Genomic DNA, 24537 nt, shown 5'->3' on the forward strand with positions numbered 1-24537 from the left:
CTTAAGTAATTAAAATCCCCAGAGCCGGAAACCAGAGTGGGGAAGGAAGGTAGTTATAAGGGGTCAAAATTCCGTTTTTTATTATTTTTTTTGTGACGCTCATGATCGAGATAGCTCGCCAAAATTTGGGAATAAGTAGGTCATGACGTAAGTAAGTAAAATCTCCAGGAGTTGAACGCTGCGTGGTCGACAAAGGGGTGGGGCAGGGGTGAATATAAAAAAATGTAAGGGGTTTTTTGCGACGTTCGTGATTGAGATAGTGCACCAAAATTTGGAAATAAGTAGACCATGACATAACTAAGTAATATCCCCAGAGACGAAAACGAGAGTGGCGGACGAGGTTAGTTATAAGGGGTAAAATCGCGGTTTTTATTATTTTTTTTTGTGGCGCTCATGATGGAGATAGTGCAACAAAATTTGGGAGTAAGTAGGTTATGACGTAACTAAGTAAAATCTTCAGGGGCGGAAGGCTGCTTTGGATACAAAGGGGTGGTAGGCAGGGGTGAGTATAAAAATATACGGGGGTTTTTTTGCCGATCGTGATCGAGATAGTGCACCAAAATTTGGGAATAAGTAGATAATGGCATTACTAAGTAAAATCTCCAGGGGCGGAACGCTGCGTGGGGGACAAATGTTGTGCCGGGTCACAAAAAAATAATACACACTATGAATTTGACCCCTTAAAACTACCCTCATCCCCAACTCTGATTTCCAGCTCTGGGGATTTTACTTAGCTAAGTCATGGTCTACTTATTCCCAAATTTTGGTGCACTATCTTAATCTAGCACGTCGCAAAAAACCCCTTATATTTTTTTATATTCACACCTACCCCCACCCCTTTATCGGCCACGCAGCGTTCCACCCCTGGATATTGTAATTAGTTACCTCATGACCTACTTATTCCCAAATTTTGGTGCACTATCTCGATCATGAGCGTCACAAAAAAATAATACAAACAGCGATTTTGACCCTATATAACTACCCTCATGCCCAACTCTGGTTTCCGGCTCTGAGGATTATACTTAGTTATGTCTTGGTCTACTTATTCCCAAATTTTGGTGCGCTCTGTCAATCACGAACGTCGCAAAAAAAACCCCTTATATTTTTTGTATTCACCCCTGCCCCACCCCTTTGTCGGCCACGCAGAGTGCCACCCCTGGAGATTTTACTTAGTAACGTGATGACCTACTTATTCCCAAATTTGGGTGCACTCTCTCGATCATGAGCGTCACAAAAAAAATAATAAAAACGGCGACTTTGACCCCTTATAACTACCCTCATCACCAACACTGGTTTCCGGCTCTGGGGATTTTACTTAGTAATGTCATGATCTACTTATTTCCAAATTTTGGTCTACTATCTCAATCAAGAACGTCGCAAAAAAACCCTTTATATTTTTTATATTCACCCCTACCCCCACCCCTTTGGCATCCACGCAGCGTTCCGCCCCTAGAGATTTTACTTAGTTACGTCATGACCTACTTTTTCCCAAATTTTGGTGCACTATCTCGATCATAAGCGGCATAAAAAAAATAATAAAATCCGCGACTTTGACCCCTTATAACTACCCTCGGCCCCAACTCTGGTTTCCGGCCGTTGGTGAAAGTGATGTACACAACTAATTCAACATATCCCCGTATCGTTTTTCCATATTACTTATCACGCACAAAATCCGCTTCTATCTCTCCGACTATATGGTTTGTAGATGGGTTTAAAAATCAAATTCGACAACTTGCAAAAATTTATTTCAAAACATGTAATTTACTAAATTTAATTTTAGAATTCATGCCGAATGTTAGGGTATAGGTTTTAAGTCCTCATAAAGTTTTTTGTTTCTCATAGTATTTCTCCCATTCTTCCTTATTCTCACACGGCCATCGCCTGAACTTAAGGGGTTTAACTTGTTCGACTTCTTTACATTCGAATCCCTTAGCAGTCGTTAATATTTTCTCAGGTTCTGTTGAACCTGAAAAACAAAATTAACTTATGTTTAGTATGTATAATATTCGTGCCTAAAACTTTTTAAAAATTATAAAGTATTATCAGCAGTAATTGCACAACAGCTCTAAAATTCTATAATAATTTTAGAGATCGAGTGCAATTTGTTGCGATTATTTCATGGATAAAACTGTTCAAAACCAAAATTTTTTGTAATTTATTTATGTAAGTACAAATTAGTACAATTAAACACACAGATGTTGTAAATATTTGACGGTTGAAAGTCATCATTTTTATACCTTTTAAAACATTAATTGTCATTAATGTCACTGAATGTATTTTTTCATAACAACGAAGGGTATCTGAGGTAATATACTTGACGATGGGAAATTATCAAAAATTATCAGTTTAATTTTTATTTCTGTAGCTTTCTATTGGTCAGAATCTCTTATGAATGAAATAATCACTAGTAAATGCACAAGAGCTCTAAAATTATTGAATTTTTCCCGAGTGACATTATGACAGTTTTAATTTCACGAGCCGACGGCGAGTGAAATTATGTCAAAGTGTTACGAGGGCAAAAATTATATATTAATTTTAGAGATAGAGTGCAATTTGTTGCGATTATTTCATGAATAAAACTGTTCAAAACCAAAATTTTATTGTAATTTACTTATGTAAGTAAAAATTAATACAATTAAACACACAGTTATTATAAATATTTGACGGTTGAAAGTCATCACTTTTATAATTTTTAAAACATTAATTGTCATTAATGTCACTGAATGTATTTTTTCATAGCAACGAAGGGAATCTGACGTAATATACTTGACGACGGGAAATTATCAAAAATTATCGGGTATAATATCACAAGAGAGTGAGAATACATTGAAAATAATGCGACAGTTTTTCGAAAATTTGTTGTCTGGCAATAGACGCGAGAGCCCGCAGGGCTCGAGTGGCAATTGACCAATGACAACAAATTTGAGTAAAAATGAAGCATTATTTTCTTATTTATTCTTATTTTTTATCTATTTATATTTTATTTATCTATATATATATATTCTTATTTTTTAATACGTATATTATGGATATTTTCTTAAATGTGACAGTTGTCAAAACTAGGAAACTGGTTGCCATTAAACAGAAACAATCTAGTTAAAAAAAATTATATCGGTAATATTCTACAGTAGATAATTTCCAGTATAATTTTAATCTGACTGGACAGAATTAAACACATAATCAAATATCTTACTATAAGATTGGAAGATAAAATCATTAAAAAATAATCAGTTTAATTTTTATTTCTGCAGCTTTTTATTGGTCAGAATCTCCAATGAATGAAATAATCAACAATATAATCCAAATGAAGCTTAGAATAGGGTCAAACCTCGCAAGTTGTACAGAATATATGGAGTTGCATAAAAATTTGGGATTACGTTCACCTTACCCTCTACTTCAAAATATATGTTGCGACCAAGGGTGTTTTTTATTTTTTAAGGGTGAAAACTACCCGTAATTGCCAAGATCTATAAAAACTTTAAGGTACTAGTATACTTTAGAAGGCCAAAAATAAGCATTTTTATAAGACTTGTTTCTCAGAACCTTTATTAAAAATGAACATAAACTTTTTATATATTAATACCTAATTCTTAGAGAATACAAAAAATATATCCTTTTTCATTTATGCACGTTTACTAATATGGTAGAGGGCACCAAAATGGAGGCCTCGAAAAAAAGTAGTTCCGATGGCGGACAGTTAATCGGACAGTTAAGATCGTACAGCATTTGAAAAAGAACGATTTCTTACGTGACAATTTACCAGCGCTAGTGAAAATTTCTGCAAAAAGAAAATATTTTAAGGAAATTTGAAAAAAATCTGTGAAAAAATCGCCCGTTTTTCTTCAGTTTTTCATGGTAAAATATTTGTTTTTTTTTCTCGGTCAAATTGTAACTTCTTTTATAAATGCAATACGATTTTTTTTGTTTAAGATATCCCAATCCTGAGATAACTGTCCGCCATCATTTTTCGAGGACTCGACTTCTATAATATTAGTGTACCTGCGTAAATGAAAAAAAAAAAATACCTTTTTGTACTCTCTAATGCCGATAACAGACGGGCGATTTTTAGGCCAGGGTAATAAGACAAAAATATACCCTGTTCGTGACACTTCAGCAGCCGGGGTACTAAAGCGTTTTTTCGAAAAGTAATACCTATTGTAACAAATTGTAACTATTTCCTGTGTAGGATCTGGCGGCCATTTTTATTTATAAACAATTAACTGTCAAAAAATGGCATTTTCCCTTTTCTTCAAATCAATGGAAAACAGTGAAACTTATGGTTTTTTTAGTACAAATATCTTTGAGATTATGGAAAAAGCTTTAAAATAACGTATTACAAAGTTTGATATACGCATTTATTGTTAATATAATTGCGAAAAAAGGTCGGCATTGCAAAAAAAGGAATATTTTCGCAATAACTGTTGTAAAAATTAGTTCACAGGTTTGAAATTTTTGTCAAATGAGGGTCCCTTGCTGATTAATATGTGATAGAAATTTCAAAGCAATTCATTCAATTGTTTAAATTTTATTCAAATTGTTTATTCCAGAGAGCAGTTTTTTGCAATAACATAAGTCAGAAAAACATGACGTTAGAACCATTCCACAGGTGTTAAATGAAAGAACATGAGCTCTATTTGGTTTAGAAAAAGCTAAAAAAAATGCATTTATTAGTAATAAATAATTATGCAAAATATCGTAAATCTTTCCTTATAAACTTTTTGGATAACTTTTTCCAAAAAAATTAACTTTTTCCAAAAAAATTAACTTTTTTACCTGTTTTAAGTGCCCAATTACCAAGTACAGTTATTTATATCATAATTGATAAAAAATTGTAATAAATATATATAATTTCTTAAATAACAAAATAAAAAGTTTATAAGGAAAGATTTACGATACTTTTGCATAACTATTTACTACTAATAAATGCATTCTTTATTCGCTTTTTTTAAACCAAGTTGAAAATATAGCTCATGCTCTTTCATTTGACACCTGTGGAATGGTTCTGACGTCATGTTTTTTTGGCTTATGTTATTGCAAAAAAATGCTCTCTGGGATAAACAATGTGAATAAAATTTAAACAATTGAATGAATCGCTTTGAAATTTTTATCACATATTAAGCACCAAAGAACCCTTATATGACAAAAATTTCAAAGCTGTACAATAATTTTTACAGTAGATATTGCGAAATTAATTCTTTTTGCAATTCCGATATTTTTCGCAATTATATTAACAATAAATGAGTATATCAAACCTTGTAATACGTTATTTTAAAGGTTTTTCCATAATCTCAAAGATATTTGTACTAAAAAAACCATAAATTTTATTGTTTTCCATTGACACTTAATTGTTTATAAATAAAAATGGCCGCCAGATCGTACGCAGGAAATAGTTACAATTTGCTCTTATAGGTATAGTATTACCTGTAGAAAAAACGCTTCAGTACCCTGGCGGCTCGAGTGTCATGGGAAAAACCTTACTACCCTGGACTATGTGGCCAGCCACTCTGTGGATCCACGAAAGTAGTTTACCGTGTGGGTTCTTAAGCGAGCGACTGTGGCCGGCTACACTCGCTCGTCTGGGGAAAGACGGCCACTCTTCACAAGAACCCACGGTAAATCATCGGGAACTACTTTTGTGGATCCACAGCGTGGTCCCTTTGGTTTGGCTCTAAGAGTTATTAGTACATTATAATTATAAAAAGTTTTATGTTCATTAATAATAAAGGTTTTGAGAAAAAAATGATTATTTTTGGTCTTCTAAAATGCACTAGTACCTTAAAAAGTGAAATTTTGTTCAGATAAATTAAATAATGATTGTCTTATAGTATAACTATAATTATTAACTATATCAAGCCTTTAAAAGTTAAGGGTAAAAACTACCAATAATTATTGCACAGATTTAAAAAATCTTAGATTTACGTAATAATGGTTTGATATTCTTAATATAATTTTTGATTATTTCAGCCCTTATAAATTGTTTATAAGGGTGAAAACTACCCTGAGTTCCGAACTCTACAAAAAAGTTTATAAACAGTGAAATTATGTTAAGATGAATTAAATAATGATTTTTTGGTGCTCCGAGTGTAATTTTTAAATATTTTAACCCCTTGAAAATTAATTTTGAAAGGGTAAAAGTAGCCCCTCATTGCCAAAATATGTATATAAAAAATCTTAAGATAACAAAATTTTGTGTGAGCTTTGTAATTAAAATCGAAACATAAAATGAATACAACGTTTTTATAAATATTTACAATTATTATAATAATACAATTCCACATACAAATATTTGTAAATCATAATATATAATATTTATACATAAATCAAATTTTATTTCATTATATATGATAATAATTAAATTTTGGTTTTTTAAGGGAGGGCTATAGTATTTTTGATTATTTTTCAAGAAATATTTTCAAGAGTATACCATTAAAATTTCAAGTTAATCTGAGCGAAATTGACGGAGATATGTATATATACAAATATTTTCTTAGTATTATTGGCAAAACTACATTTTTTTTTAAAACGCGTTTTCTGAAAAACATGTTTTTTGAGGCGGTGTACATCATAACTCAAAAAGTAATGCACCGATTTTTCTGAAATTTTGCACACTTCTTTTTTAGATATTTTACTAGGTAGTGACGTCGAGTTTTTGCTTATTTTAACAAATTTCTTAACACACTTTTTTTTGTTTTTTTCGATTTTTTCACTTTAAAGTTATACCATGAATTTAAAAATCAATATAATCATAAAAACTCGACGTCACTACCTGAAGAAACTCTTAAGCTAAAATAATCTTTTTGGTTTATATGTTTCAAATGATTTTGTCCGAAGATATAGTGTACACCGCAAATCATCTTCATTTAAAACTTACATCGCACCGCAATGTACACCGCAATTAAAAAATGACGCCATGCTTCATTTTTTAATATTTTTCAATAAAAATTTAACTGAATCATCTTCAAGTTTTGTTCTTTAACCTTCCGATGACCAACCTTTTTTTGTTACACGGATGACCGGGGGGGGGGGGGAATGACCCCAGATCAAAAATGACAATTTAACAAAAAAATAAAGTTTTTTTTAATTTTAATTTTTTTGCATGGACTTTATGTCACTCAGCCAGTCACAACATGAGTATTAGTGTCATGTGTAGTGTGTATGTTGAGTAAGTGTCTTAATACGTTGCAAAGTCGACGTCATTAGCGTAAAACTACTTGTAATTACACATAATAGACGCTATTTTACTAAACATCAACTTCAGAATATATTTTTTGTTCGTAAAATATAGGGAATTTTTTTATTTCAAAATATGAGGATATTTAGAATGATATTAAAGTCAAAATTAAAAATACTTTTGAATTTATTAAACAAAAACCTACGCTGGGGTCACAATTTCCCCCACTTGGTCATCCGAAGGTTAAGATATCCTTTTACCCATTTAATTTAACCCCACCACTTTCAAGAAAAAACGTTTTAAAATTATGCAAAAAAAAACTCAGAATTAACTATACCCCTCCCTCGTTAACCGCAACTTTTTTATATTTTACCTCATCAAAGTCGCCTACACTGGTCACGTACAACAGGCTGCCACGTCTCGCTAAACTTTCTGCATTTTTAAAGGCGCAAAATTTTCTCAGCTAGGAGATTAAATATTTTCACACACATCAAAAATACTTTTCATTCTAATTCTTTTATAGATATTTAGTAGTCATCTAGAAACCCACAACTTAAAAAGTTCTAACCTTTTAAGTATCCCCTTACTTACAGTCCATGCCTTTACTCCATATATTAGAACTGAAAAGATATAATAATATTGCATTCTAATTTAAAAGTCAATACTAATACCGTAGGGTATAAGTCAATGGAGTTTTTGCTCAGGAAAAAATCAAACAAGATAGACCTTTTTGTAATTGCATTAAGAAATGTTTAATAAACATCATATTAAAAAGTTCTACTCCAAAAGTCGGTGCTTCACTTTTAAACAAATGAATTGCGAATTTAGTTGTTTTTTTTTAAATATCTACGAAAATGTAAATTCTAACTAAAAACTGACCTGACCATTAAAAAGTTCAAAAAATTCTACACAAAAAACATTTTTTTAAAGTCCTTTTTTTATATAAAAGTGTAAGTTTTGTAATGTTAAGCATTATTTTAAAACGTTTTTATATACTTGGCTTGGTCTTTGTAATTTTTTTCTCTGTAATTTTCCCCCCTCGATATCCGCAAATTTTTTCAGAATAGCACAGAACTAGCTAACAATGCCATATTTAATTGTTATTATATGGATAAATCGATTTTTTTAATTTCAAACTATTTTTAAAATGTTACTGATACAGTGATATTTAAATTCCATTTAAAAATTACGTTAATATATCGATAGGTGGTGGCTCAGTGGTAGTGGTAGAGCATTAGATTACAGATCGAGAGATCCCGAGTTCGAACCTTGCTGTACTTATCTTTTTTTAATTTTTTTAATAAATAATTCAGTTAATATACTAAAAATTCATATTATAAATATAAGTTAATTATTATATGTAAATATTATATAGGGTGTCAATTTGAAAAGTTGCCACCCCTATAATTTGGTCCCTATAGAAACTCTAAAAATATACAAAAACACGTCAAATCTATTTGTATGGGGGACATTTTGTAGACAGTTTTCAACTAAATTACATTAACCCTCTAGCGGGGGCGGACAAAACCAATGTATTATATTACAGTGCCAACAAAAAAATCTTTACAAAGTGAATGTAACGAGAAAATAACAAGAAGTATTATTTCAATTTTACGGCTTATTCCCAAAAAAAAATTCCCAATTTGTAAAGATGGATTTTGTCGGAATAAACACGTTCTATCGGTACATCGGCTAATGTGATCACCCTTCCTATTCTTTTCTCAGAAGGGTTTGAACATAATAATTAAAGCCAACTTTTTGGGCAAAATGTTTATTGCTAAGTACTAATAAACATTTAAATATACAATAAACTTTATGCAAATTTGGTTTGTTTACTATTATTAAAATTACACACCGTTATCTTCCTGGGTGGCGAAATCCTTCAGGTAGATGACACCCTCGAGGTATTAATTAGTCGTGAGTACTACTCCGGAGTCAAAATACGTGTTGAAACCTATTACTTGAATGTGCTGAAGTCTTTCAAAAAACTAATTCAACTCCACAAGAAAGTATTTCCAACGGAATTAGCTTTCTTCTCTCTATGTGTGGAGCGCATAAAAAAGAATGTGCTTTGATAAGTTTCGATATGCATGCTCCTTTCTTCCTCCAAACTCAGCGGCTGCTCATCAACATCTTTTTCGGGTATATTGCCAAGTTCAAGTGTGGCTTGGTTATCAGTAGACTTAGGCAAATATGCAAATATTTTGCATATAATGCATAAAAAATGCAACAATTTCCAATTTTGCATATTTTATATAAGTGTGCATAAAGTGCATATAATTTTAAATTTTGGTTTTAACTATACATATATTTTTATATTACTGTAACAAGTACCTTGGAAATCTCAATATTTAATTTTATTTTATAATCTCTTGGTACATATTCAAATTTTGGGTACCTGAATGTAGTAATTAATAAAAGAGCGGCTTATTATTATGTACACAGTTTTATCACGTTTTGGTTACAAATGTTCCAAAATCAGCCAGTTTATATCTCTAGGTAAAATTTTTTATTTTGACGGCCCATTTCACTTTTGTTGTAAAATATCTTCGTAATTGTGAATAATTATTTTGCTTTGAAAATGCCGCAAATAAACAGTTCAGTGTCGTGGTATCATTCATAAAGTCAAACTGTAGTTTTGTTCAAAAAACTATTACTCAATTAGAATCCTCCAAATAATCATCATTGTTAGACAGTACATTTTAAATAAAAGAATTTGAGTCATTGTTTCAAAACGTTAAAAGTAATACATATTGGATAGGAAATTTTTCAAAAATTTAAAGCAACCATGGAAAAAAAACAGTGGTTATTGCCAGATTCTTTCTCAAGTGGTTCAAGTACTAGATGGGACATTTTTCGAAGCACTTATTATTTACAACCAACTATTATCGTAAATTTGAACAATGCCCCAATTATATCAGTTAATATCGAAAGAAGTTTTTCTACGTAATCAGATAGAAGCCATAAGTATTTGTTAGAAAATTTTGAACAGCATTTTGATAATTATTTATTGTTACCACAATTCGAAATAATATCAATTATTTATTTGTTAAAATACTTAAATACTTAAATATTTAATTAATTAGCTTAGTTAGTAAAACATATACATGAACTTAATACACCATGTGGAGATATTATAAATATGTTTGTAAATAAAAAAATACTGTAAATATATATTTTTAATTACATGCATATTTTCTAGATAAACGTGCATATTTTTGGGTAAAATACTGCATATTTATGCGCATAGGTCATACCTTTTTATTTGCATATTTGCCTAAGTCTATCAGCTAGATCCAAAAGACTGGGGATGGAAATTATTCGACAGTTCATTAAAACCAATTCAAACTTTACTTCCACCTGCGCCGGAAAAACTCCTGAACACAATTTTTTGCAACTGTAAAAAGGGATGTAGCGCACATGTAAAACATGTACATGTAGCGCACATGTAAAAAGGGATGCAAAGGCATGTAGAGCACGGGATGTGGTTGCAAAAAAATTGGACTGTTTTGTTCGGTAGCATGCAATAATTGTCAAAACCGGTCGTGCTCCAATGTTGAATCACCAACAATTGAAATAATGAAATATCGAGGAGCCATGCGATGTGTCATTATTGGGGCAGTTTACTTGCACCTAGGATGAACAAGAAGAAGAAGAAGAAGAACTAGAAGGTGAAGAAGAAGGTGAATAGGAAGCAGAAGTACTAGAAAATTATGAACCAGTTAGATAAATTTAATTTTTATCATTTTTAATACTTGCCAATATCAATTATTCAATAGCTTCAAATAAATCAGAATCATAACAGATCTGTGGAATAGACCTACTGAAGAAACCACGTTAGAAAAATGCGCTAAGTGCACTACCTCAAAGGTGGTGTGGAAACGTGTGTGCATATTATGAAACGGTGGCTCTCAACGGTGTGCGCATATTATCTCAAAAACGGTAGCTCTTAGGAAAAAAGTAATAAGGACATTTTTTATAGTTAATTATCTAGTCTACGTTTTTTGTTGGAACTAATTTTATGATAAAACTTACCGTTTCTCTAAAAATCGCTAAAAACTATATTTGGTGACCTTTGGCTCCGCGTAAATTTCTTAGCTCGGGTCGAATTTATGAGAACTTTTTAGATATCACTTATGATGGTATTTTAAACAATCCTGCCAATTTTCAGCTTGATGGTAATTTTTGTAACCTCGGATGTGTAAGTTGACCGGAGTATTATCTCTAAAGCTCGGATTATAGGCAAAATGCCTTTTTTTGCCTATTTTGCCTATTATAATTATTTTTTGCACTTTTTGCCTTTTTTCGTAAATTCCGCCTATTTGTGCCTTTTTTAAAATTTCATGGTACTACCCATGATATTATTCTATTACTAAACCATTCTATAATAAAATTTTGGGTCAATAATAAAATATCAATGGTTTGTTTATATGACAGATTTCTAGGAAAATGTACCTGATCGAGACTTGAGGGTTAACTATTTGGAAATCCCTAAGCTTTATTAGTTTATTATCAGTTGTACAGTCGGTTACTGTATCAGAGTTTAATCACAAATTGCTATATCCTAGTTTAGTTTTGTGCGTATACCGAAAAGCAAAGAACACGTTTTAAAACCTTTTAGACATTTGTGTGAAAAGATGACGTCTAAATTAAGGCTATGGATCGCACCTTATTCGGAACTTTCTCTAGAAGGAGATGGAGCATTTTGTAAACCATGCGGCAAATCGGTAAGTTTTATTTTTTCTCTTTTTTTCTCGTCCCACAACATAACTAAATTCTAAAGCGGTTTTAGAATTATAATTATTTTTTTTTAATTCTCAGGTTTCAAGTAGAAAAAAGTACTTTATTGACCAGCATTGTGGAACCCTACTTCATAAACGTAATTTGGAAAAATTAAATTCCTCTAAGTTAGCCCAAATATCTCTGCGGGATAGTTTAAGCAGTTCAAAAAAAAAGGAGGAAGACGCATTTAAATTTGACTTATGCTAGATGATGATTGCATCCAACATTCTTATATATAAAGTTAATAACCGTAGTTTTAAATGCTTTTTCGAAAAATATCTTAATAAATCCTTACCGGACGAGAGTACGTTGAGAAAACATACTGTGGAAAAACGTTATGTGGAATGTATTTCAAAAATTAAGCGGGAGTTAGAGGGCAATTTTTTGTATATTATCGTGGATGAAACGACAGATGTATGCGGCAGGTATATAGCTAATTTAATGATTGGAATTTTGAACGAAAACTTTGCTAGAAAACCTTATTTAGTTGCTGTTAAAGAGTTGCAAAAAACAAACAATTTAACAATAAGTCGCTTTATACAAGATAGTTTAACAAACCTCTTTTTACCCAACCCTATACCAGTGAATAAAATAGTTTTAATGCTTTCAGATGCTGCGGCATATATGTTAAAAACTGCTGTTAATTTAAAGATTTTTTATCCTAATGTAATTCATTGCACTTGTGTAGCCCACGGGGTAAATAGAATTGCTGAAGAAATAAGAAATCTGTTTCCGTTGGTAAATAATTTTATAAATTTTATGAAAAAAGTTTTTGTAAAGGCTCCGTTGAGGGTGCAAATATATAAAGAAAGACTTCCCGGTGTCCCTTTGCCACCTAAACCAGTCATTTCAAGGTGGGGAACCTGGCTCGGAGCAGTTTTTTTACTTTGAACACTGCTATGAAATATAATTAGTTATGTCAGAATTTGATGATGATATTTCCGAAGCCATTCGAGAAGCAAAAAAATATTAAAAAATCCCAAATTGAAACAGGAACTCGCTTATATCAATGACAATTATAAATTAATAGTTACCACAATTACCTTATTAGAAAAACAAGAGATAAATTTATGTGAGTCAGTAAAATTACATAATAGATAATTTAAAGACTAAAATTAAATCGGCACCTGGAAGTAACGGTCAATTAATTTTTAAAAAAATGAAATATGTTCTCGACAAGAATCAAGGTTATTCGTTTTTATCTAATGTTGCTAAAGTTTTGAATGTGACATTTTCCGAGGAGTTACAAATTATGCCAGATTTATTATCCGCTCTGAAATATGCTCCAATTACATCTGTCGATGTCGAACGTTCGTTTTCAATGTACAAATTAATTTTAAGTGATCGAAGACATAGTTTTAAGACCGAAAATATTGAAAAACATTTAGTTGTTTCTATTAATGATCAAATTTTATGTGGTTATAATGTTTAATTATTAATTAACAGTTATTTAGTTAGTAGTTTATTTATAATAATGTGTAAATATACCTGCCTTAAGTTAATATTACGTTAATTCACTTTGTACAATAAATAATAAGTTATATTCCTTTATTGCCTATATTTTGCCTAAATGTTAATATTCCTGCCTTTTTTAATAAAAATCTTTGCCTATATAGGCTCCTTTTTCTTTAATTTTTGTTGCCTATAAATCCGAGCTTTAATTATCTCAATGGTGTAGTGGATGAGATACTGTACTTTTACCTAGTAGGCCCGAGTTCAATTTTTCCCGGTATCGGAAATCCTTTTTTTATTTTTAAAATTGACATTTTGGTTTTAAAAATAATTATTTTTATTAGACTTTTTATATTGTGTCGTATAAATAATAAAAACGTGGTATTATAAAATGTTCTTTTTTATAAAAGTTTAGATAATTATTATACATAATATTTTGTTTTAAGTATTAAACAAAAAGCTATTAAATACCTGAACAAATGCATGGAGGATAGTCTGTTATATTACAATCATAAGGAAGCATTATCAAATTGGGAGGAAAATGACATTTTACTACCCCATCAAAATCCTTTCTTGCTTCATGTCCTGGAACACATCTGCAGTCACTAATTTCATCAGCCGTAACTAAAGCAACTGCAAGAGCGGCGAAAACAATACCAACGATGCTCATGTTAGAACTGTAAAATAAAATTTAGTCGTAGAACTTTTAATATATTTTTTAAGTTTAAAATACAAAAACAGTAGAACGTCGATAATCCGGACGTCAAAAATCCGGATTTCTATCTAGCAAAAATAGCTGATTCTTTTAAAGCGAATTAAAAACTTAGCTGCGAAAAAACGAACCTTTACCGCAATTCAAAAACCTTTTACACATTTTTCAAAAGCTCAAATAGTTTCTGTTTTTACTGTACTTTTACGACATGTTGGTATAATAAAATTACAATACAGTGTTTGAATATAAAAATATGATTTGATTAATAGACCAGGGCGCATCTGTAAAAATATTAGTACATTTGGACGTTGAAAATTGACTCATATTTTTTTGCAGAAATTGCTTGAAAATAACTCATATAATAATATTTGGGTTATCCTCCCACTCAAAAAGGTCCGGAACATTGTTTAAATAATCAAAATGTCAAAAAATGAAAGAAAAACTCGATTTTTTCGTTCGTTTTTTGATTATAACTTTTAAAGTATCCATTTCTGAGAAAATTTATACTGACATCAAAGTTGCGCAATTAAATTTCCTACAATCCAAAATTTGCGCAAGTGCTCTATAGGACCCTAAAAAATATCTAAGACAAAAGAAATCAAACGGAGTAACAGGTTTAGAGGACAAAGATGGTAACATAAATATTATTAAAAAATGAAGAGATCACCTAAAGATGGCGGGAACATTTTATGGAATTATTAATGGGAGAAAACAACGGAATAGAGAATGACAGGGAGGAGTACAATTTAAATGAACAACAAGATGATGATGACATAACATACGAAGAATACAGGGAAGCAATTCTAAAATTAAAAAATGGCAAGGCTGCAGGACACGATAATATTAAGGCTGAGCTAATTAAGTATATGGAAGGAGCAGGATTACAATTGCTATGGAAGATCATAAGGAGCTGTTGGCGTACCGGATGCATACCTAGAGATTGGACTCTTGCAACTATTCTACCATTACACAAAAAAGGTGATAAACATAAGTGTTCTAACTACAGGGGAATATCATTGTTGGTAGTTGCTAGTGAAATCTACGAAATAATACTAGAGAAAAAGCTTCGAGAAAATATCGAGGCCACACTGGATGACAGCCAATGCGGCTTTAGGCCAGGGCGAGGTACAACCGATCTAATATTCACGGTGAGACAGTTATCAGAAAAAGCCCTAGAGCATAACAGTAAGTTGTTTCTCTGTTTTGTGGACTTGGAAAAAGCATGTGATCGCGCGCCACGGAACAAGATCTGGGAAATATTAAACCGTAGAAATGTAAAACCGAAGTTAATCCAAGCAGTAAAGAGTATGTATAAATGTACACGTAATAATGTAAGAACGAACAATCGCTCATCTCTAGAATTCTACACAAGGACAGGTGTAAGACAAGGTGGTGTTCTCAGTCCTTTATTATTTATTACTCTAATGAACGAAATTGCAAAAGAATGCAGGGGTAAGGTAAAAAGAACTACGGTTGGGGTGTATAAACTTCAACAAGTTTACGTGTCAGAGTTGATATATGCCGATGACCTGGTAATAATGGTACTGTTTGAAAAATATTTCACAAACAATAATCAAATTAGTTTGATTTTTGTGGAATTTAAATATTAAAATACAACAAAATATAGTGTAAGAAAATAATATATTAGATAAAGATTGGAAGAAATTTTGGTGGAAATCAACTATGTGAATCGAACACCGCTGTCCTGTGCGTAGGCACCAAAAATTAATGTTTATTTAAAAAAATTCCTGACGCCGGGGTTGTCAATGTATTTTAATTTTAAAAATTGCAAATTAAAGGTAAGGTATTCTTATATACGAAAAAAAATTTCAATTTGCTATCTGCTTTATTTTCAGTCCTAAAACATTTTGAAAAAATTATTTTTTTTTGCGAAAGCTGGATTTCAAAATTTATTTTGCAAAATCTCTTGCACTGATATTAATGAAATTTATAGTATTGTTTTAATATATTATATAGTTTTCCTGGTTAAAATATAAAGGTCCTAAGTGTAGCATAACTGCTTGAAAAACGTAAAATGCAAATATTTGTTTTTTTTATGGTTTTTTCACAATTATTGCTATTTTGCAACAAGGGTGACAATTTTTAAAATTTACGACCAATCTTTTATTGTAGGAAATTTAATTACGCAACTTTTATATTAGCAAAACTTTTCTTGAAAGTAAATACTTTGAAAGTTATAATCAAAAACGGAGAAAATAATCGAATTTTTCTTTCATTTTTTGACATTTTGATTATTTAAACAAAGTTCCGGATATTTTTTAGTGGAACGATAACCCAATTATGATTATAGGAGTTAATTCCAAGAAATTTCTGCAAAGAAATATTAGTTACCTCTCAGCGTCCATCTCAAAACCGATGCGCCCTGGACTATAATAATTTCACCTCTAGACAACTTTACTGTATAAGAAAAAATATGAAATTTTTTAATGTTCGTTGTATATAAATGTGTATACTAGCCTGGCAAAGAGGCAAAAAAGTCTGAACATCCTTATGGTAGCGGAGCCCAACCGGGGATTTTGCGAGTTCCTCGAGCGCGTCAGAAAATCACATGGGGAGAAAACTTGTACCCTGTAACTGTACCCTTACCATATATGAACTCTTAATACAAGGGCGTGCGTTATGGGCAGTCCGTAAAAAAATCTATCCTTAGAAAATATGACAAGATAAGACAGACAAGATAAGTTAAATTTCAAAAATCTGATGATTTGAGCGGGGCGTAAGGAAATGGATGAGTCACAAAGTTTCACAAACAAAAGCGAATATTTCGCGAAATGAATATCAGATCGAGAAACTGAAAAATACGTGTTCAATACTTTTCAAAGATCTATCGAATGATACCAAACACTATCTCACACGGAGGTGGGGTAAGGGAGTTGTTTTAAAATCATAAATAGGAATTCCTATATTTTATTGCAGATTTGGATTCCTTACTTAAAAATAAATAACTTGTAGTCGAGACATTTTTTCGAATTATGGATAGATGGTGCTATAATCGGGAAATACCATTTTTGGAAATGGAAAATTAAATTAAAAAATCCAAAATCCCCACAAAAATGGAAAACTTCCTTCTTTTGGTTAGGTCCTGATCTCAACCCCTCAACCGAATAAATCCCCATGGCGCTTTAATAACTGCAAATTTAGCATCCAAGCCTCTCCTACTATTACCTGTATACTGTATAGGTACCACACACAAAATAAAATTTATATTTATTTCCTCCAAGTTTCTGATTGGGTCCTTATGTATTGTTGTGTGTGATACCTATGTAGGGAAGGTTTGGATGCTAAATTTTCAGTTACTAAAGCGTCGCACAGTGGGGCAGGAGAGCTAAAAAGTTGGCATAAAATAAAAATATTAAATACAATATTTTCTGTCGTTTTCATTTTAATTAAATAGTACACAATCATACGTATAATATATCATATTAGTGCACATAGTACCGTATCAACAATCCGTAAGCCGTGATAGCGTAATTCGACTTATGTTTGATCCACTTATTTCAAGTCAAAAATTAATTTACTACTAAAATTGGTTACGCATATGTGATCTTCAGATAAGTGACAATATTACTAGAAATGTGATATAATAATTAAGTAAATATAGGTTCTTATAATAATTTTGTTTAAAATTATCTTTATAAAATATCAAAATATGCATTTTTTAAAAAGAGCAAGTGATTTGTTAGTGTTCCAAGGCTGATCAAACTTTAATTTTGTTTTCCTTTGAAAGCTTCAGTATTATTCTTTAAAAGTCGTTTTAACTTTTTGCTCATATTTGCTCCTTTTTTCACAATTTTACTTTTTGTGAGGTTATGTTAACCTAGTTAAATTGAATAAACACTCTATTCCAATTTTTCGTTATTTGCATAATTCAAGCATAAAAATTCAAGAAACTGTAGTAGATCCAAAACAAATTAAAGTGTATTCCACTTTTTGTTGATTAGTAGCGATCCACTGATCACAAGCAAAAGAAACATAAAAAGAAAGAAATTAGAACACCTACCAGTGAAAGCACTACACATTAGTGCATATTATGTTGAAATCTCCGAATGTGCAAGATGTTGATGTCACATCTGATGATTCTGATGATGATTGTAGTTTAAATTTTTCAATAATTTACCTACATAATTTTATGTTATTTTTATAAATATGCGGTAAATGGTTTTAAAGAACAATTTGGTTACGTAATTTTTCAAAAATAATGTTAACACAATTCTTTTGAGATATAAATAATAATAACCTTTAACTACCCGCGGATCAAGTTATAACATAACTACACGCGTGGCGTACTTTATACGTCACAAGAAAATACACTTAAAAACAGCGGACTTGTTTATTTCTTTTTTGTAAAAATACACTTAGTTGTTTGTTATAAACCTTATTCGGCATCAGTAAATACTTGGAGTTCTTTCACAGTAAGCCAATTGGGATTTATAACTGGAATCATGGAATAACTGGATTCCATGATAAATATAATTACTAATAAAAAAAATTTTTTGAAATGTGGTTTTTTACAGGAGAAAAAGTATTGTTTATAAAGAAAAATATATTTTGTGTCATAATGACTAAAAACAATTGAAATATTTACTTATATTACTGCTTATATTAATATGATCGTGGCGTATATTGGCCACCACCGGAAACAACAAATAATAAACTGCAAATTACGATCTTTCCAGAACGCCGATTATAACGAAACTAAAACCAAATTGTAAAGAACATTCCAGTAATAGGTTAGAGAGATAAACAAGGTAAATTTTTAAATATAGTAGCAGTAGAATTCTTATATTTGGCGTACAAAATACGCCAGCGCGTGTAGTTGAAGGTTAATAAATATACATAAAAACAAGTAAATTAGACTCTAGATTTATTTTAAATTAAAATAGTTAGACTTCAAATAACATTTAAATCAATATCGGTAGTAACTACGGACATGCAGCTTTAAAAATTAAGTTTGAGCAAAACATTTTTTGAACAAGCCATCCTTCAAGGAAATATATTTGGAAAGCGAGGTCCAGGAAGAAGAAGCACATCCTGGTTAAAGAACCTTAGAACCTGCTTCAACACAACATCTGTGTAGGTTTTCCGCGCTGCTGCAGGTAAAATAAAGATTACCATGATGATCGCCAACATTCGTCACGGATAGGCACACCAAGAAGAAGAAGAAAACATTTGTAAAAAACATCGTTTTTGTATATGTAAACACAACTTATCAATATTTAAAAAAAATTCGCCCATAATATATCGACAATGATTTAATATCAACTTAAGTTGTCTCTTGCCCCACTAGTCCAAGTAATGAAGCTTAAAATAGGACAAAACCTCGCAATTTTTACAGAATGGATCGATTTGCTTGAAAATTTGAGAATTAGTAGTGCATAGTCCCAGGATCAAAATCTATATAAGGCAGAAAGGCGCTTTAACCGTGGGGGTGGTTGCCACCCCATGTCGTGGGTGGAAAGTTTTTATTTTATTTTGACCGCCAAAGTTGTTAAAAACATTAATTCTAAGCCAAAAACGTTCTATACATTTTTTTGATAAAATTAATAGTTTTCGATTTATTCGCTATCATAAGTCTTAGTTTTAGCGAGAAAATCAATGTTTTTAGTCAGTTTTCTGCTAATAACTCAAAAAGTTTTCGTTTTATCAAAAGAACTTTGCTTAACAAAAATGTACCTTTAAAAAATAAACAAAACGGTTTTTTTTAATTTTCTTTAGGACCAATAGAAATCGAGCTATACTTTATTATATATTAGCCCTTCCTCGTCAAATGCTAAATATTGTATTTTCAAAGTCAAAAGACGAGAAAACTATGCATTTTTCAAGGATAACTTGTTCAAACTAATTTGAAGTATTTAGAAATATCTATCTTCTGAAATAAAAAAGTAGTCTCTAGCTCAAAAATTAAGTGACTTATAATAAAAAGAATGTCAGTCCCTATTTTTTTTAGCGAAAAAGTGATCGGAAACTTCACCTTACTCACCACCCTAATTAAAATTAGTCATTGACCTTATTTGGTCTTCTTTATTTATGTATTATTAATAGGTTCAAGAGGTTTGACCGGCTTATAATAATTAGTTTTTAAAAAAATGGAATTAAAACGAATAACGAATTTTTGTAGTTTGGCAAAAAATGCGATTTTCTTCATAATAGAAAGATTATCATCAGAGATACGAAAAAATATTTTAATAAAAAATTGTAGATTATTTAATTTACAAGAAAACGGTGTAAAAAAATTTTTCTTCACGGTAAAAATTGAGTGAGTTATTGACAGTTAAAACTTATAATAACATGCAAAAACCACCTTTACCAACCCGTTCAAAGTCACCTCTTTTTTCGACTGAGTATTTCAAAAGGATTTATTATTAACAGCCTTATAGAGCTTATAAAAACCTACAAAATTCTTTTTTAACAAACTTTCTAGGATAAAAAATAAAAAAGCTACGGTTAAAAAATCAATATATTTAAAAAAAAAAAAAAAGGAGAATTCTAATTGGAAGCATAATAATGTAAGTTAGCGATATTTTTAGTCCTTGGGCTCTTCTATTCTTCTTTATTTATGCATTATTAATAGATTTTAGAAGTTTGACTGGCTTATAATGATTAGTTTTTAAAAAACTGGAGTTAACAACGAATAACGAATTTTTGTAGTTTTGTAAAAAACGCCATTTTCTTCAGAATAGAAAGATTAGCATCAGAGATACGAAAAAATGTTTTAATATGAAATTGTAGGTTATTTAATTCTTGAGAATTTGGTTTAAAAAACTTTTTCTACGACAAAAATTGAGTGAATCGTAAATGAGTATAATATCGAAAAACATTGATTTTTTCAATATAAAACTAACACTTTCGATAGCGAATAAATCGAAAACTATTAATTCTATCAAAAAAATGTATAGAACATTTGTTGCTTAAAATGAATGTTTTTATCAACTTTTGCGGTCAAAACGTAATAAAAATTTTTCACCCCCTAGATGGGGTGGCAACGACCCCCATGGTAAAAGCGCCTTTTGCCATCATATAGATTTTGATCCTTGGACCATCCACTACTTATCTTTAAATTTTCAAGCAAATCGATCAATTCTGTAAAAATTGCGAGATAAAAAGCTTCAGTTCCTGGACTACACTGTGCGTCGTGGGGATTTATTGGGTGGAGTAGATTAGAGCCTATCCAAGTAGAGCCCTGAATAAGCTTAACCATGTTAAATAATTATCTGACAGACTACCAAAAATAATATTATCAAGTCATTACAGAAGATATTTTACAATATCCTCCTGTTACAATACAATATTATACAACCATTAGTACACAACCCTCACTATTAGGTTTGTGCCTAATTATTAGCTTTGTGCCAGGAATACTGTTTGATATCAGTGAGAACTTCCCAGTCCATTCAACAGAAAATTTTTGGTTATTCAATTTGATTATTTTGAATATTTTTTTGGACGAAATAAATACTTATTCTTTGAGTTATCTGCGAAAAATCATACAAACGTGTCTTTTTTTTGTTGAAAGTGACAATATTCAGTCGTAAAGAACTCAAATAGTACTAACTAAGCTATAGAACAGAAGTTGCCGTGAACTAGTCAGTTTATTCACTTACAGAACTATTTCAAACGTATATTTTTTCACCCCCGAGAAGGGGCAAAACTCACCCCCAAGGCAAAAGCACACATCAGCACAATACGACTTTTTTTCTGACATGTTAACTATGTGTAGGCCAAATTTTATATAAATCCAAGCAGTTCTTTAAAAATTAAAGGTTTTGCAATATTTTACCGTCAGTGAATGGACTACAGCAGACTACTACAGTAAAATAGAAACTAAAGAAATACCCACTTCGAGTTGCAGAGAACATAGCAATGGATAAAATAGACAGCCAACATAAACAGTAATAGAGACACCCAATGAAGACGTACATGCAATAATGGTTAGAATAAGTCATTATACTCACCAAAATATAAAAATAGATGTGCATTATAATAAAGACACTTCTACCAAAGCAACGCACAGAATCATAAAAACAATATTTTTCAGAAATTTTGGCAAAAATACACAAAGGTGTTCAACAATATTCAGCCTAGAGAATGAGGAATCAATTATAAACTGAGTATGTACTTATATCTAGAAAGAGACAAAGATTATCAAATCTTTTGTTTAAGCAAATGATCTAACAAAATGAACACATTTTATTATAGCGTTTATAACCAAAAATTATGCTATAGTATCGGTCTGTCAAATTATCAGTAGAAATTGCACAAGAGCTCTAAAATTCTATATTAATTTTAGAGATCGAGTGCAATTTGTTGCGATTATTTCATGAATAAAACTGTTCAACACCAAAATTTTATTGTAATTTATTTATGTAAGTACAAATTAGTACAATGAAACACACAGTTGTTATAAATATTAATTTGACGGTTGAAAGTCATCACTTTTATAATTTTTAAAACATTAATTGTCATTAATGTCACTGAATGTGTTTTTTCGTAACAACGAAGGGCATCTGACGTAATATACTTGACAACGGGAAATTATCAAAAATTATCGATTTAATTATCAAAAATTTATCGATTTATGTAGGTCAGAATCTCCTATGAATGAAATAATCAGTAGTAATTGCACAAGAGCTGTAAAATTCTATATTAATTGTAGAGATCGAGTGCAATTAGTTGCGATTATTTCATGAATAAAACTGTTCAAAACCAAAATTTTATTGTAATTTATTTATGTAAGTACAAATTAGTACAATTAAACACACAGTTATGATAAATATTTAACGGTTGAAAGTCATCATTTTTATAATTTTTAAAACATTAGTTATTGTCATTAATGTCACTGAATGTATTTTTCGTAGCAACGAAGGGCATCTGACGTAGTATACTTGACTACGGGATATTATCAAAAATTATCAGTTTCCTTTTTATTTATGTAGCTTTCTATTGATCAGAACCTCCTATGAATGAAAAAAAAACTATCTGGCTATTGTTTATAAACAGCTTTATTCCAATACTATGGTTAAAGTAAGATAAACAATTTGGGATAATCTGGTACGCGTACGGTCAAAGTTACGTATGTAAAAAGCATTAATTGTCGGTCAAATCCTATTCAAACAAGAAAAAGAACACTTCTCAAAGTAAAAAATGGATAAAGTGCACAAGATTTTCAAATCGGATGAGAATAAGTTGATGATACTCATACATAGTGCAGCCGATATGTGAAACAATTGTGCATTTAATGATAGAAGCATATAATTTGGACCACATATGCTACACATATAAAGGTTGAGGCAATCCTAGATTTTGTCGTTTACAAAAATGGCGGGCATTCAAAATGGCGATTATACATATATGACTAATAGCACGATAACTTTTGAACGAGTGGTATATAGGTTCTTTTTTTGATGAATAAAATCGGGGTATTGAACCGGAAGATTCGGTTTACCAGAAGTTGTGTATGTACTATTTTTTATCTAAAAATATGTTGTTTTTTTTTCAATTATTTCACCCTGTCTATATAAATTTTTCAAAAAGGTAATACCGCCATTAAAAAGAGTGTAAAAATATTTTTTAGGAAATATTTTGAACCTTTTAGTTTTGTTAATTTCCATTTAATAAATGCATAACGTATGTTCACATGTACCTATGGGTGGTAGATTAATTTTAAATGCCCGCCACGTTTGTAAAAGACAATATCTGAGATGGCCTCATATCTAAATCTTTGTATGTGCAGTATGTGTGGTCCAAATTATATGCTTCTACCACTAACTGTACAATAACTCTTATATTATTATTTGCACGAATCTGCCGCACATAGGTACAGTTGAGTCCCCGAATCTTTACCCGTGCGTCATCATTTAAAGCATACGAAATAAGTCGATGATAAGTCGGAAATTGAAATTTAATAAACGCAACAGCAAGTCACTTACTGTCACTTGCTGTTGCGTTTAGTAAATTAAAATTTCCGACTTATCATCGACTTATTTCGTATGCTTTAAGTGATGACGCACGGGTAAAGATTCGCGGACTCAACTGTACATGTGAAGATAAGTTATGCATTTATTACATGGTAATTAACGTTCCTAAAAAGTTCAAAATATTTCCTAAAAAATATTTTAACGCTCTTCTCAATGCCGGTATTACTTTTTTGAAAAACTAATAAATACAGAGTGAAAGAATCGAAAAAAAAAAAGACAACATATTTTTAAATCAAACATCAGGAAAACACAACTTGTGGTAAACCGATTCTTGTGGTTCAGGAGCTCGATCTTACACACCAAAAAAAGAACCCACATACTAAATTTGGTTGAAGTCGGACTTTCGGTTTAAAAGTTATCGTGTTATTAGTCATATATGTTTCGTCGTCATTTTGAATGTCTGCCTCATTATCTAATTTTGAACC

The 24537-nt window shown here is 30.8% G+C and overlaps 1 protein-coding gene across 2 annotated transcripts in view; it reads right to left on the reverse strand.

Moving 5' to 3' along the window:
• Positions 1–1727: 1727 nt before the first annotated feature.
• LOC114326046 (uncharacterized) overlaps positions 1728–24537 on the reverse strand; it is a 63147-nt gene continuing 40337 nt past the window's right edge. For both annotated transcript variants that reach the window (XM_028274246.2, XM_028274248.2), the window contains exons 2-3: positions 13877–14082; positions 1728–1966 (exon numbers count right to left, since the gene is read on the reverse strand). In XM_028274246.2, the coding sequence (XP_028130047.1) occupies positions 1818–1966; positions 13877–14082 (355 nt within the window). In that variant the 3' untranslated portion in view covers positions 1728–1817. The remainder of the gene's footprint in view (positions 1967–13876; positions 14083–24537) is intronic.

This window comes from Diabrotica virgifera, chromosome 6 (genome assembly GCF_917563875.1).
Source record: "Diabrotica virgifera virgifera chromosome 6, PGI_DIABVI_V3a".
Lineage (NCBI taxonomy): Eukaryota > Metazoa > Arthropoda > Insecta > Coleoptera > Chrysomelidae > Diabrotica > Diabrotica virgifera.